Source organism: Onychostruthus taczanowskii, unplaced genomic scaffold (genome assembly GCF_017590055.1).
Source record: "Onychostruthus taczanowskii isolate IOZ18803 unplaced genomic scaffold, ASM1759005v1 scaffold14, whole genome shotgun sequence".
NCBI classification, from domain to species: domain Eukaryota; kingdom Metazoa; phylum Chordata; class Aves; order Passeriformes; family Passeridae; genus Onychostruthus; species Onychostruthus taczanowskii.
The window spans coordinates 15,770,150-15,786,245 of NW_024498573.1; the positions used below are offsets into that span (position 1 = coordinate 15,770,150).

At 43.0% G+C, this 16,096-nt stretch overlaps 1 protein-coding gene across 1 annotated transcript in view; it reads left to right on the forward strand.

Moving 5' to 3' along the window:
• LOC121332440 (ankyrin repeat and KH domain-containing protein 1-like) overlaps positions 1-16,096 on the forward strand; it is an 88,859-nt gene that overhangs the window by 57,836 nt on the left and 14,927 nt on the right. Inside the window, exons 16-29 of the mRNA XM_041397894.1 lie at positions 1,978-2,123; positions 2,256-2,367; positions 3,128-3,273; positions 4,763-4,905; positions 5,704-5,917; positions 7,136-7,311; positions 8,118-8,280; positions 9,382-9,477; positions 9,766-9,882; positions 10,925-11,099; positions 11,413-11,866; positions 12,300-12,374; positions 13,118-13,264; positions 14,657-14,767. Of these exons, the coding sequence (XP_041253828.1) occupies positions 1,978-2,123; positions 2,256-2,367; positions 3,128-3,273; positions 4,763-4,905; positions 5,704-5,917; positions 7,136-7,311; positions 8,118-8,280; positions 9,382-9,477; positions 9,766-9,882; positions 10,925-11,099; positions 11,413-11,866; positions 12,300-12,374; positions 13,118-13,264; positions 14,657-14,767 (2,275 nt within the window). The remainder of the gene's footprint in view (positions 1-1,977; positions 2,124-2,255; positions 2,368-3,127; positions 3,274-4,762; positions 4,906-5,703; positions 5,918-7,135; positions 7,312-8,117; positions 8,281-9,381; positions 9,478-9,765; positions 9,883-10,924; positions 11,100-11,412; positions 11,867-12,299; positions 12,375-13,117; positions 13,265-14,656; positions 14,768-16,096) is intronic.

The window sequence follows — 16,096 nt, forward strand, 5'->3', positions numbered from 1 at the left end:
ATATGCAAGAAATACTTTGATATTTTCAGGCATGGTTATGAAATACAGAGAATTTATGGGACCTGTGACAGCAACACTGAATATATTACTTTAAGACCCCTAAACTGGCTCCAGTGGAGTCCCTCTGCACACCCTGCTCTGCATGCACAGCACATGTATGTGGTTTTATGTGTATCTGTAGTTGCAAGAGCTGAAAAAATTGAGCCAGTGTCTTCCACGAGGAAGGACCAGCTTGATTCAACATAAATTCTTAACAGGGTAATATGGTATTTTGGAAGGAGTAATCTGTAGAAATCCATTTATTATCTTGCACTTCAGTGCATTGAGCAAGAAAACAATCGTGTTGCATTAATTAATTAATGCTCATTTGCTGCTGTGAATGATAATCCATAGTGAGTTTTTGTATTTGGAACTTGTAATACAACTCTGTTTTGCTCATGAAGGTTATAACAGGAATTCAGATCTGGTACTTCATTGCCTAAAGGTGGTGAGCACATGTTAATGCTGGTTTTGCCTGTGCACCAAGGAGAAGTGTTTGCTTAAAAAATACAACTGAAAATGGAGCTTGCCCAAATTTCAGTGAACCCCCCTGCCATGTTTCCAGAACCCAGTGGAAGTGAGCCACCTTGCTGTGCTTCAGTCTGTGTTTCCTTTGTCAGGCACTGGCAGCTCTATAGGCTGAATTAGTGGTGTTAGTGGTCATCTTAGGGCTTTTGCTATGACTTTTCCGTCTATGCCATTTTCCTGTGAGTAATTGCTGGTGTGTAATCTGTCAATGAAATGAGGAATGAGGAAGGTTGAGCTGGTTTGCAAAATTTTTTTCTCTAGGTCATACACAGGTTTGAGTTCATCCTTCATCTTCCCTTAGCACTTGGACAAAAGCAAAATGCTGCTGCTGCTTGTTTCCTACCTGTAGCTGTTAGTGTTTTCCTTCAGTTGCTTCTTCGAGGAATGCTGCTAAATACTGTGTGTTTTGGAATCACTAAAGCTCACCGGGTGTTCCAGTTGATGAGGCTACACAATAGAGACGTTTGGCAATCCAGCAGTGACAATACTTGTCAAATCCAGCCGCTCTATCAGCAGGGATTACTGAAGCTAAAGTCAGTGTGTAGGTGTGTTACACCTTCCTGGCAGGGAATCCCAGCTGATTACAGGGATCCAGGCTCCACCTGGATTCTCATCAGGTTACAGAGGCAGGCAGGAGTCCTGGCCCTGCAGTGGATGTCCAGGGAGATTTCTCTGCTTGTTGATTTAAAACTAGATGAAAAAAATCTGATTCTTAATTATTATTAAAAATAAAAAAAATAAAAAAAGTAGTTAAAGTTGCATTCCTTGTGTCCCTGAGCAATGCTTTATCTTCAGGATGACATCTTTTACAGGCTGTGCATCAATCAGAATAAATTTTAGGGAGCACAGACAGTTTTCAGCTTTCTTATTTTTGTTGACTGCCCCCTCCTGTCTGCTTCCCTTCCACTTTCCTGGGTTGGTTTAACTCTGAGACATGATTGATAGTGTGAGTTGCTGTCAGTCATCTTGTTCTGAAAACTTTCTCTGGAGGCTAAGTGTGCACTAACCTTTATGTGAAAAAATTTGGGATTGCAGAAGAAGACTACATTTTTGAACATGAGGTTTGTGTGTTAGTGATAAATAATTTGCCTGCTTAAACTGAGCATATGATTGAACTATTTTTAACAGTGAAGGTTACAGTTAGAAAAAGGTAACTAATCACCTTCATAATTCACACTTGTAATGCATACAGACTAATTCATAAAATTATTTTCTAACTTGTCACAGTTTGGAGACCATGCTTACAGTGTTTAACTGCCACAAAGCTGCTTTTTGTTTTTAGGAACATTCGATTTGCTTCCCCCATTACTGTTCTGATATTAGACCATTGCAGTTTTATGGAACTTAATATTTTTCATATGAAATGGGACATTGCTAAGAGTGGATTAATAACCTGGTGTTCATTTTCAGCTGTGAATAGCAGAGTGCCCAGTGGCTCCACCAGCTCCTCGCACACTGCGGAGTCCCCGACGCCCGAGCCCTGCCCGCAGGCAGCCAGCAATGTGCCCCCGCAGTCCGTGCTCCCCATGTATCCATCCGTGGACATCGATGCGCATGTGAGTAATCGAGCTGAGCTTGGAGTGGATTGGCTTGGGGAAAAACAAATCTAGTGCTGTTGGAGAAATATTCAAGTTGTCTTTATTTCTTATTTCTGAATATCTGCTTCTTTTTCTTTCCTGTGGGTGAAGACTGAAAGTAATCACGACACTGCGCTGACCCTCGCGTGTGCGGGAGGGCACGAGGAGCTCGTGTCTGTGCTGATCGCCCGTGGTGCCAATATTGAACACAGAGACAAGAAGGGTGAGTGAAAGCCATAACACAATTTGACTGGGAACTAAAGCTTGAAACAGTGAATTTCAAAATGTGGACTGAATTCTTGCACTTCACATAGTAACATTGGTCATACAAAGCCAGTGAGCTTCTGTGTGCACCTGAGTGGGATCTTAAGCAGATTTGTGAAACGTGAGGCACTTCTGTCCTTACGACTCACTCTCTACAAATGACCTCAGCAAGCTGGATAGCGGAGCTGATGGGGGTAACCAGCCCATCTTGGCTGTCAGAGCTGAGGGATGGCAGTTGTCACGTTGGGTGTCATTGTTCTCAGGAACAGAGTTTAGCAAAATCTCACATCTTCCAAAGCTGAGAGAACAAAACCACCACGGCACCTGTGCTGGAGCTCGCAGTGACCACTGGCAGTCAGCAGCACATGCAGGGCAGATGTGGTCACTGGTTGGAGCTTAATTTAACAGTAATTATGCAGAAAGCTGTGACTTCTCCAAGGAGAGGAGTTGGTCAGAACTTAATCCAAACTGATCACTGCAAGAACTATTTCAATTTCTTTTGAACAGCCTTTGGCTGGAATCAGAGCCTCGATGTGACAGGGTCATAGGAGGTTTGGGAAAGGCTCTGAGATTTTGGCATCCAGTAGGAAACTGCCAGTCTGAGGAAGAGATATGATCAATAGAAGTCATTGTGAATCAACTTAGTTGTGCTTTTCTGCTCCTTAATAACACTGTTGAGATACTCAAGGTTGCTTTTTAATGCAATCTCATGTTACTAGGTTTTACACCCTTGATTCTGGCTGCAACTGCTGGACATGTTGGTGTCGTGGAAATTCTCCTGGACAAAGGAGGGGATATAGAAGCCCAGTCGGAGCGCACGAAGGATACTCCGCTCTCCTTGGCATGCTCCGGTGGACGCCAGGAGGTACAGACATGACCTCAAAGGGCTGGAGCTGTTACTTGCAGATAGGGGCTTTTTTGTACAGTGTTGGGTTTCTTCTGTTGTTGATACATCTTACTTTTTTTCTTGAAGGTTTTTCACCTGTTTCAATGTAGCTAATTTAAGGCTTTTTCCTCTTCTAAGAAAGGAAGAAGAAATTTAAGACTTTTTTTCTTCTTTCCATTGCCTGTCTCGGTTTTGTTAGTTGATGGTCACAGTCACTTGTGATAATTTGTGGTCTTTTAGTCAGTGTATCCTCACATGGTAAGTACTTCTGTGAGGAAGACAGCTATTTATTGAATAACTTCATTCACTGAGTACTTCCCTTATCCGTCTTCCCTGTTCTCAAACCTGAAACAGCCAGTGTAGGCACACAAGGGCAGAAACTGGGATTTTGTGTGGGCAGTACGTGGCTTTGGTGATAATGCACAAGGCTGATAAGTTCAGATGCAATGTAGGATACATTGTACCCATCTTTTAAGGGTGTTTCGGAGTTCTGTCAGATTTGTGTGTGTGTGTTGTTGTCCAAATAAGATTTGTGAAATCCTTCATATTTCAGTCGTGTGCATAGTACCTTAGAAGATGGCACAGAGATGGCCAAGAGCTCTGTAGTAGATTAATATAAGGATTAAAATAGTTGGCCAAAATTGGAAAGTTTCCATTTTACTTTTGAATTGCAGATCTTTAACAGTAACAGTACTTCTCATGAAAAAGGCAAGATCAGCATGGCCTGTAGTAGTAGCATTATGTATTGAACAACTGAAGTCTTCTGTTCTTCCTCTTTATTTTTTTTCTTTATGCCAGAATCTACCTCTTATGTTTCTGGCTTAGCAAGGAGCTTTTTTTTCTGGCTTGTTTGGAACTCACCTAGCTTTTGTTAATAGTGAATTGAGGCCCACTGAAGTGCATCACCAAAATGGTTTAATTCTCTCTCATTTTATTTCTGTGAAGCAACTTCTGATAGAGGAGTCCTTCCTCATCCTGGTTCCATTAACATCAGTCACTCTGATTTTTACCCTTTTTTTTTTTTTTTTTTTTTTTTTTTTTTTGGAAAGTTCATATAATACAGATGGCCAAATTTGGCTTAAGTGTCATTTGAATTCAAGTTGTGAGATGAGTTTTTCTGAAAGAGATGCTCAAACATTGTGAGACATTATGGGAGTGGGGTAGATCTATTGTTTGCAAACTTAAGATTCCCAGGAAAAGCTTCACTTTAAGGTCTTGCAGTTTTATTTAGGTAAAACAATCTTTCTGGCAGACAAGTGCTCAGCTGCTGTAGTCGTGGGCTGTGGGGGCTGTACAGAAATAGGGAAAAGTCAAGCACAGGAGGGTGGAGATTTTCCTATGGAATCTTGTCTGTTGACAAAGGAAACTGGTAGCACATTGGAAAGTCTGTGATTACATCCTCTCACTCCCTGGATGATAGCAAAGGCCACAATATGTCTGTGAATACTCATTAATACTGTCTTTTCAGGTTGTTGATTTGCTGTTGGCCCGGGGAGCAAACAAAGAGCACAGGAATGTGTCTGATTACACGCCGTTAAGCCTTGCTGCATCTGGTGGCTATGTTAATATCATCAAGATTCTTCTCAATGCTGGGGCAGAAATTAATTCCAGGTAATCTACCATGTGACCAGCTGAGCTTCAGTGTGGCACAGGCACTCCCTGTTGGCTCCCTCCTGAGGCACAGGTTGGAATTTTGGGTGTTTTCAGACCTTCTTGCAACAGTGTTTTTCCACTGATGACATCTTCTATGTTCATGTTATCTTAGTGCTTTTAAATGCTTTAACTATCGCAAACTTCATCTGACTTTTACCTAAATTTTGAGGGATTGTAGTTTGCAAATGTATTCTTTCCCTTTTCCACCATTCTGAGGTCTGAAAAGTCAAACTATTTCTAAATAGAACCACATCGAGAAAAACAGCCAAGTGCTCAGGGCAGCTCAGTGTGTTTGAAGATGTCTTTTTCAAGCAGAGGAACAAATTTACACAGCATTGTCTCTTAGGCCTGCTCTGTATTAGTTTTAAGAAAACTTACACGTATTCTAACACTAGATAGAGTGAAAAAACTCTTAACTAGGGAAAGTTAAAGCTGCAGCTGTGCTAGAAGCATGTTTTTCTTTGAAAAAAATCAGATGTAGCTTAAGGCTTATGTCTGCTTCAGCCATCAGAATGTCTGACAGCTGAAATATATTTTCCTGGTTTATAAATTGCAATTGTCTATTGCATGTAGTCCTTCTGGTGGTTTCTCCTAAGCAATTAAAAATGCTGCTATTTTAGGTCCGTGCATATATTTTGTGGGGGTTATATGTTCCTTTCTGACTTAGAACAAAACATTTTGTTGCTCTTGGAGGCACTGGTATTTCCCAGAGCTTTTCTTCTGCCATGGGCACTGCAGTTTGTTTCTTTCCCTCAGGACTGGCAGTAAGCTGGGGATTTCTCCTCTGATGCTGGCTGCTATGAATGGCCATGTCCCTGCCGTGAAGCTGCTGCTTGATATGGGCTCTGATATTAACGCCCAGATCGAGACCAACCGCAACACAGCCCTCACCCTGGCCTGCTTCCAGGGCCGGGCAGAGGTGGTCAGTCTGCTGCTGGACAGGAAGGCCAATGTCGAGCACAGGGCAAAGGTAAGTGGGGGACTTGCCTTTCCTTATGATTCATTGCCTCTGAGTCATCAAGTTTCTTCAAATTTTCCTGTAACTTTGAGCTTCTCTAGGCTCAGAGGAGTTATTACATCAGAGCGCTTAAGTGTTCTGAAATGAGTGTGGTTTCTTTTAAAATATAAAAAAGCATCGATGATGATGTGTTTTTTGCATTAGGGAAAAGCTGACTGGTCCTTCTGAGTTTATAATGAAACTTAGATTGAGTCTTGTCTAGATTTCTTCAGGTTTAAACTTGACGTGATAGTAACAGAACAGATACAGATATTTTTACATGCAAGTGAAGTCTAGGCAGGAAGAGACTAGCGTTGCTTGTGATTCTCATATAGAACAGACTTCTTGTCTACAACCAGAGTAGTGCAGTCAAACTTTGTAAAGCTTTTACGTTGCTGTAGAACCCGTGGCTTCAGTACTGTGACCTTCTGTGCCTCTGAAATGCTCCACAGGTCCCATCCTTTGGTGCTCTGGGACAGCTTTGTGTCTCCTGCCATAAAGCAAGCTTAAAGCTTGTGTAGACAGCCAGACTGATTTCCCCAGCACAAAGGAATTTTTGGTAACTCCTAAGGCTGCTGAAATAATTGCTGTGTCTGTCTACCCCGCCTGCTTCTGGAATGACTGTGGCTGGAGAGAAAAGGGGATATGGATAAAAGCCAGCTCTCAAATGGTCAGTTGGGCATGTTAGCAGCTGGTGTAAGTTTTTTTAACAGTCTGACCTGGCAACTAAGTTGGGCCCAGATCAGTCTCAGTGCCAAGGGAGGCTAGAGAAAAGCTATAAAGCCAGTTTCTGAGTATTTTTGTAGAAACACTTGTGTCTTCATTTGAATCTGTTCTAACCTCTGTTGTAGAGATCTTGTTATAAACTTTGCATTTGCTGTTGAGACAGGTATCTGGTGGTGCTTAGTCAACAGTTTGCTTGGGTTTGTATAAATCAAAGCCCAAGAGTGTTTGGGTTTTGGGTTGGTTTTGTTTGGTTGATTTGTGTGTGGGTGTTTTGTTTTGTTGTTGGGGTTTTTTTTTGGTTGGGTTTTTGGGATCTTTTTTGAGGAAGAGACTGCTTGAAGTTAGGCTCCTAAACTAAATATAAGCAGCTAAATAAAAATCTGATTTCCCTTTGTAGGAATCATTTATGTCTTGTCTGAAATACGTCATGCAGATTTCACAGAGTAACTCGTTCTCTTTGCACAGACTGGTCTCACACCTCTGATGGAAGCAGCTTCAGGAGGCTATGCAGAGGTTGGAAGGGTTCTCCTTGATAAAGGAGCAGATGTGAATGCCCCACCTGTGCCTTCCTCAAGAGATACGGCTTTAACAATTGCAGCAGATAAGGGTCACTACAAGTTCTGCGAGCTCCTCATTAATCGGTAAATCATCTCTTCTCATTAAGTGTTTAAGGCCAGAGTGGGTGGGGCTCTGAGCAACCTGATCTCGTGGGTGGCTTCCCTGCCCATGGCAAGGGGGTTGGAACAAGATGAGCTTTCAGGTCCCTTCCAACCCAAGGCAGTTATAACTAATGATCAGTGGCACATTTGCTGTGCATTCCTCTGTGGCAAGAGTGCTCTTGTTCACATTACCTCATGCACCTGAGAGCAAAGGGAATGGGGAGCTTTGAAAGTAGGGTGTTAAATCTGTTCCCTACTCTGCAGTGTTATCCTGGAATATCTCACTATTGCAGTGTTAATTAAGCCAAGCAGGCAGCTGGGACCAGAGGCAGGCAGACAGTGTCTGGCCTGGAGAGCTTGTTTGTTTGTGAATCCAGCAACTCCCGTGTGAGCATTTCCTCACTGTCACTTTGAGGGCAAAGCCTGGAAGTAGCTCTTGAGCTTTTCAAGCGTAACCCAGTGTGCTGCTAACATCTTACAGGACTGCTTTGTCCTGTGGGTAGTCACCACACTGATAATTTACAGGTTGCTGGTTGCATATCTCTGGTGCAGTAGGTGACATGAAATGAGTGTTCATTTCAGGGAAGTTTAAAGTCAGGGAGGTTTAAATATATTCCCCTTGTCACTACCCTGCAGATGAAACAGCAAATTTCAGAGACACAATTTCTCATATCTTGCCACTGTATTTGAGTTATTAAAGTTCTATATCCAGCTGTACTGTGCTGTTTTGTGATCTTGCTCGCTGACTTCCACCTTTACTCATGCCTTTCTCTGGGTTTTGCTTTTAGAGGGGCACACATCGATGTTCGCAACAAGAAAGGAAACACCCCGCTGTGGCTGGCAGCCAACGGCGGGCACTACGACGTGGTCCAGCTGCTTGTGCAGGCGGGGGCAGACGTGGATGCTGCAGATAACCGGAAAATCACCCCTCTTATGTCCGCATTCCGCAAGGTAGGAGAGCAGCTCCCATGTTTTCAAAACAGTGTCTCTTGTTTGGTCTTGAGTCTGAGTGCTTGGGTTTGGAAGAATCAAACATAAGATGGCAAAATTTCTACTTTGATAAAATACCTGCTTCAAAGTCATAGTTACTGTACTTCACAAAGATCCAGTTCTTGAGAGTTGAAAAACTTTGTTCCATAAATGATGTTGGCTTTATAATTTCCACTTGTACACTGTGCAAAAACTTTGACTGTTTGAGATTTCCGTATTTCTGCAGTCTGTACTGCTCGTTTCAGTCCTGCTTTGGAGGTGAATACAATGCCGGTCTGCAATAAGCTGTCCTGATTCCTTTGTGCTTCTCTCATTCTGCTCCTAATCTGTTGTGTTGGGGCACTGTGTAGTCAGCTCTTCTGTCACCCACTGCCTTTTCTTCTTGGCAGGAAGAGCATTGCTTTGGGATGGTTCCATCAGTTGTGGTGTTGGATGCAAGGAGCATAAGCAGAGGAATTTATTAACTGTAGCTGCTTTGCCTTAACAAAGGAGCAAATAACTGTGCAGCTTTTTTTACAAACAAAAATGCTGAGCTTGCCCCTGTTTTGACACTGCCTTGCTTTCACATAACTTCAGAATCAACAGAGTGGGGTGCTTTGTGTGGTTGCACAGTGTACCCTGGGAGCAGAGGAATGTGCTTGCCAGGATAACATTCAGGTGGCTCGGTTTCCTGATCTCACTTGGCCTGTGATTGAACAGTCTTAAGTCAGCTCCATGGAGTGAGTGGCAAGAGAGTGGATTGTGTGACAGATGGTGTCTAAAGAGGGTTGTCTTGTGTCTTGGTTGTTACTAAAACCATGAAGATCTGCCTCTGGTCCTTGTATTTTAAAATAAAAAGTAACTTGTGGAAGGGCTTCTCTTTGCCACCTTGAAGCAGAGCAGTGGCTGTGCTGTCAGCACTGAGCAAGCAGGAGCTGCCCTTCTTCCCAAACAGCAGTTTACCAGAAATGTTCCTGCTTATTTTCAGTGTTTTGCATCGAACTGAGAGATGTCAAACTTGTATTTTGATGATGAATGTTGACAATTGTATACAAAAGATTAGAATTTTCTTTGGTGTTTTAGGGGCATGTGAAAGTAGTTCAGTTCCTGGTGAAAGAGGTGAACCAGTTTCCTTCAGACATTGAGTGCATGCGCTACATCGCCACCATCACGGACAAGGTGAGCAGGACTCGGGGAGAGGACCTTGGCCTGAATTTCTAGCAAAAATACCCTTGGGGAATTCTTAAGTATTCAAACACTGAACGTACATGTTTGCTCACATATATCTGATTTGGAGATTTGTGCATGTCTCCTTTTCAATATAGCACTTAAAAAGTAAATCAGATTAGATCCTATTCTGTGAATAGTTTGTCTGTTTATGAATACAGAGGAGCTAATCTCATTGTAGAGCAATCCTCACTCCTCAGTTGTTTATTACAGTGGTAGTAAGACAAGTTTGCATTTCAGGACCTTTTGAAAAAGTGTCACCAGTGTGTGGAGACAATTGTGAAAGCTAAAGACCAGCAGGCTGCAGAAGCCAATAAAAATGCAACTATACTGCTGAAGGAGCTAGACCTGGAAAAAGTGAGTAGATGATTGCTGTCATGTAGCAGTGTTTGAACTGTGTGTGAATCTCGAGGCTGCATTTCCTTCAATGCTTCTTGGGGCAGTCAGTCTTCATGCTCTGACTGTGTCTGTGTTGCTTCCCCTAATGTATCATACAAGTGAGGCACATACAGAGGGTGGCAAATCAGAACTGACTTCTGCTTCAGCCACTCCATTGTCCTTTTTGGGAAAGCTTGGACTTAGCAGTAGTTCCTTAGGCAGTAGCTCTCTGGGATCACCTCAGCAGAGGATGTGTGAGTAAGGGAGGTCTCCAGTCTCATGGTGTATTTCTATGGCTGTAAATCATGTCCATAAGCATTTTGTGGACTTCTGCTCAGGGGAGTTGAGCAGATATGGAGAAAATCCCCTTCTTCATTTGCTGAGAATGCTGTAAATTATTCTAAAGTAACGCACTCAAGAGTGGGTTCTCTTAATGGAGGTTCTTACAATTTTTGACAAGTTCCACATTGGTTTATTAAATTTTCCAGGTTGTGGACTTGTTGAGCACACATCAGTTGCTGTGCACAAACAGTGCAGCAGATGACTGATTCCATATATTAAAAAAAAAAAAAGTTAGAGCCATTGAGTACTGGCTTTTTAATCAAAGATGTGGACATCACACCAAAAATATCACTGAGCTTATCCGTTGAGTACTGGCTTTTTAATCAAAGATGGGGACATCACACCAAAAATATCACTGAGCTTATTAAATGTTTGAGAAAGAACTGAGAGAATGAGAGATTTTTCTGGTCTTCCATTAAAACTGGATTTTTTTTTTAATACTTCTCTTTCAGTTATTACTTTGTTATCATTCCTTACAAGTTTTGGGACCAGCTAGTCCTGTTGTTGCATAAGGTCTGTCCAGTTTCTGTGTAATGATTCAGTATGTGCCAAAGTGATTCTAGTTCATTGTACTCTCTCCTTTTTCCTTCCCCCCGAGATTTCTAGGGAAGATCTGAATTATAAGTATAATTTAGTCTGTGTGAAAATGTTTAAATATGGATTCTTTTCTCCTACACAGTCAAGAGAGGAGAGCAGAAAACAAGCTCTTGCAGCCAAAAGGGAGAAAAGAAAGGAAAAGAGAAAGAAGAAGAAAGAGGAACAAAAAAGAAAACAAGAAGAAGATGAAGAAAATAAGCCTAAGGAAACTCTGGAACTGCAAGAAGATGATGATGAAGAAGAAAATGATGATGAAGGTAAACAAATGTTTCTATGAACAGTATAGTTGTGGGGGTAACACCTTCTAACCATGAAGGTAAAGGATTCTGTTTGAAAGCTGGTGTCTCATATTGGACAGTGTTGCATGGCTGCTGCCTGGCAAAACTCCTTTGCTCATTTTTTCACCCTCTCCTTTGTTCACAAAAGTCTGTCACTCTTGGAGGATTTACAACTGAATTTAGTGCTAGTCTGACAGCTCAGCAAGGAACATAACTTCATCTGTGGTATATTCAGAGGGCGCTGATTTCTGTTTTGTGGGTTCTGATTGTATGTAAACTGCTTTTCTTTCAGTGGAGCAAGAAGTTCCTATAGAGCCTCCAAGCGCAACTACTACAACTACAATTGGAATTTCTGCAACTTCAGCTACCTTCACAAATGCCTTTGGGAAGAAGAGAGCTAATGTGGTGACTACCCCCAGCACAAACAGAAAAAATAAGAAAAATAAAACAAAAGAGACTCCTCAGAATATGCAGATAATTTTGCCAGATCAGCATATATCTCTAGCACAGCAAAAAGCAGATAAAAATAAAATAAATGGAGAGCCAAGAGGTGGTGGTGCAAGTGGGAACAGCGACTCAGACAACTTGGATAGCACAGATTGCAATAGTGAAAGCAGCAGTGGAGGGAAAAGCCAGGAGCTGAACTTCACCATGGATACGAACTCCTCGGAGCGGCGCTATGCCTCCCTGCTCATCCCCTCTCAGGAAGAAAAAAACAGCACCTCAGCTTCCAAAACACCAACGAGGTGAGACTGCTCTGTTCCTTCCCTGGTGTTTCACAAGGTTTCACCCATGCCAGTGTCAATGTTCTGTAGCTTAAGCTCTACACCAACTGTACATTCCCAGAGCCTAGAGAGACTGAGGCTGCTTTATTTGCATAGCTGTGTTAAGTTTGTTGAGCACAACCTCTTTAGAATCTTGTTAGAACAAGATTTGTTGGCATTGTTGGCCAGTTTTTAATACTACTTGAGTGAAATGGCCTTTTCTCTCTGCACTTTTTAAGCATCCACATTGCATTGTTAGCTTTATTGGAATAGATCTTCAAGTTAATATGCTGGGAATTTAATAAGGAAGTGCCAGCTTTACTAATCACCCACACACAGAAGTGGTTTTGTTACCTTTTGATTGTTTTATGGTTTCATCATTAACTCATTTGACTTGCAATCTGTTTCTTTTAAGGAGAGAAGAAGATGACTCTGAACATTTCACCTGCCAGGTTGATGGCCAGTTTGATATAACCTTGTCGAGCCAGAGGTGAGAGTCAGAGGAACTCAGGGAATGTAGGGGTCACATGAATGGTTCAAAGGGCCACTCAGCTGCCTGGGGATGTGCTGATAACTTTTACAACACCACTTTCTGAAGAGGTCATTGGTCTAAATCAGAAAGCTTAGATCCCATGTGGGTTTGTATTCTTTGGTTTTACATCTAAGTAATACAAGTCTGATCCCCATAGTTTTGATTTCTCTTTCCATTTTCTGCACTACGGGAGGGGAGAGAGCAGAGAGGTTGATCTGCAGGACACTGGGCTGACAGAGAGGCCATGTTCAATAAGAACACAGACACTGTGGCATCAAGAAGGGCAGTGAGACAGGGCTGTTGTCAGACTGATTGAGACATTTGTCTGGGAGTGGGAAGAGAGGATATTTTTCGTTTTCCTATTTTTCCCCAGATTCATGTTAGATGCAGAATGAGTGAATTCATCAACCCTTGTGGTTAGAGGGCATATGTTTTGGGCTCCCATTATGAGTGTTAAAAATTGGAATTTGTCTCTGTTCTGTTCTTCAAACATAGATTGTTTCTGCCTTGGACCTTTCATCCAAGGTTTGCTGCAAGGTCCTTGGGGTCCTGTGCAGTTCAAACTAAATGCATCCTTGTGACTCCTTGTTAGAGGTGGTTCTTCTGGAAACATTCATGCTACAAGTTTTAAGCTGCAGGAGTGTAAACTGTATGCTGTCATTTTATTCTGTAATTTGTAATCAGCACATTTCTGTTCCCAGACTTGATGGTGAAGGTCATTCGAATTCTTTGTCGACTACTTATAAATCTGTTTCCCTGCCTCTGGCCTCTCCAAATGTGAAGCTGAACCTGACCAGTCCAAAAAGAGGCCAGAAAAGAGAAGAAGGCTGGAAAGAAGTGGTTAGAAGGTAAAGACTTTAATATCATGTTTTAAAACTGTCTGTGAGCTTTTTAGCTTGTAAATTATTCTCAAAGACAGAATGTCCAGCAAGATTATATAACTGAAGAATTAATTTACAGGAAAATCTATCCTGCTTGCTTTTGCAGTGCTGGGAAAACCAACTGCAGCCCTAATTTGTAGTAGGTCCTCGCTAACTTAATGTGGACATGATATAAACTTTGTATTTGGCATCAGAAAATAAAGACAACCTGTGACTGTAGTGGAGTAAAGGATGTGGGGACAAGATAAAAGGGGAAGTGAGCAGAGGGCAGTGCAAAACACCACAGCAGGTGATTGCCCATGAACTAAAGGCAGCATGGATGTGAGTAGAGGAGAGGCAAATGATCCCATCAAGGCCAAAATTTACTGTACTTTGGGCACTGACCTTGATCACTGATTCAGTGGAAAATTGTGTTACCTGACAGTGAGTGCTTAGAGATACAGTGGGATTTAAAGTTCTACTGTAAAGCAATCTTCTGTTTTGAAAATGTACTGGGTTTTACTGTATGGCCATTAACACCCCAGTCTTGTCTACTGCTTGGAACTAGAATGATCATCTGACTTGGGGTTTTTTTTTGTTCTCTTTTATCAGAAAGGAATACAGCACAAACATACCAATGTTAGATGCTTTGGGTGCACTTAGGAAACCCTCCTGCTTTTGTGTTCTGCAGTGGCAATGACAAGATGTGCTCATTTTGGAGAATTTTAGGCTATGTGCAAAGAACATAATTGTATAGAGGGCTTGGTGCATTTGGATTAGTGGAAGCCACAGTGTGTTCTTAATAAAGGTTAAAAAGGCAGTTTAATATGAAAATCTGTGTTTGAACTCTTAGAGTTGGTTTGGTCTCTGCCTTTTGATCTGGTCACAAGTGGGGCTCTCCACAGTGACGTGGCCTTGCTGGGTGTGTGGTGGCAGCCTGGTCCCCACTTGGGGAGTGGTGCAGCCAGGAACCTCTCAGACAGCTCTGACCCTCTCTGACCTGGGGCTCTCGAGTCTCCTTGACTCAGCCCAAGTGTTCATGTGGGTATTGCCTGCTCTTGTCTTGGCCTTGGCAGTGTTCTAGACATGCATCCAGAGCCTGCCCTATCTCTTTCCTGAGGAGGAAAGAGATGCCATAAGGAACATCCCATTCAGGGTTCTGCACTGGTGTTTGCTGTGCCCTGACTGATGGAAGCAGGTCCTGCCAAAGAGCACTGTTGGTGACCATAGATGTGTGAGTGCAGTGCCCAGGAGCTCCTTCCGCAAAAGCCTTTCCTGGTCTCAACAAGAATTCTTCTTCCCTCTCCCTGTGAGTGACCCCCAGCTAGAAGGGATGTCTATCAAAGTAATCAATGCAAACATCCCTTCTGCCCCTGACAGGCAAGTGGGCAGAGTTTTGAAAGACCCTCCCCCCAGCAACACACTGCAGCCAACACCAATTGAGCAATTTCAGCTGCAGAGAGGAGGGCGCTGCTGTTCCGGAGCAAAAAGGTACTTTTGGGGACACTTCTCTAGGTCAAAACTATCAGCCTTGGGAGGGAGAGAGGGAGGGAAACGGCTGTGAATGATGGGCGGGAGGGGACTGGACACTGGGGTGGGCTCTCCTGGAAGAGAAATGCCTCCTTGAGTGGCTGTCAGAGGTCCCCAGTGGGCTGGGGTGGAAGCAAACCGAGGTGCAGTCAGGAGGCCTGTGAGCAATACAGGTGTTCTTGAAACTTAGGTGAGCATGGAGCTCTGGTCTGGGGAGGGAGTTACTGTGATGTCTGTCTTAAGAAGGGAGCCTTAGAAGTAGAGGTGGGGAAGAAAACCCGAAGCATGAAACAGCCTTGGGATAGAGCTGGTGCATGCACTAAGGGTTCTGGTTCTGGGATGTGTGTTGTCCTGGCAGGAATGGGGGAAAGAAAAAACACCTTGGCAACATGAGGTGTTTAGAACATTTCTGTGTTTTTAGATGATTAAAATTAAACAGGTTTCCTCTAAGTCCTCTAAGTGACAAACAATTCCCTGAGAATCAAGTTACTTACAAGTTTCCAAAACTGGAATAGCTAGGTGAAGCTGGCAGCCTTTCCACAGGGTGGTGGGGACCTGTGAGTGCTGTGATTTCTGAAACCCCTTTGAATCCCTCTGATTGTTCAGCATTGAGCCAATTTACATCAGTAGCAAGCCTGAAAGCAGCTTATGGGTGCAAGAGGTCCAACATACCTTAAAGTCTGGGGGCAGTGGTGGCCCAGAGACTTCAGCTGAGGTCTATGTGCATGTAGAGCTTGTCTTCAGACCCTTCCCAATACTGTGTGCTTGCTCTGACCCACCAGTACCACGTGAATCAGGAAAACCCTGAACTGACTGACCTTGGTGGCAGCATTGTGGCCTGACAGTGAGCCTGCTCCTGCAAGTCCATGCTGCCATCACAGGGGCTCCCAGCAGCTCCCTAAATCACAGCACTGCACACCTTCACCTGCTTTCACCCACCATTGTTTATTGGTGACACTGCGCTTCAGATCTTGAGGTCTGAAAGAGGTGGGTACTAAAAGGTTGTGGATGCAGGTGGTACTACCGAGCTGATCACTGGAAAGCCATTTTCTCCTTGCTGTAAACAGTCCAAGTAGTTAAGCCATGGGCTTTTATATATGAAGCAGTGCTGCTTGTGTAAATTCAGGTTGATAAGGTGAGGATTTGTCTCACTTTGGAGAGGTACCCAAGATAAGATAAAATCCAAAAGGGGTTCTGAAGTAGTATGAGGCTCATATATCTGTATTACAATAGTGGTGGAATAAATGCTACTGGAGAATCCCTGTCAGGTACTGACAAGGATGAATAACT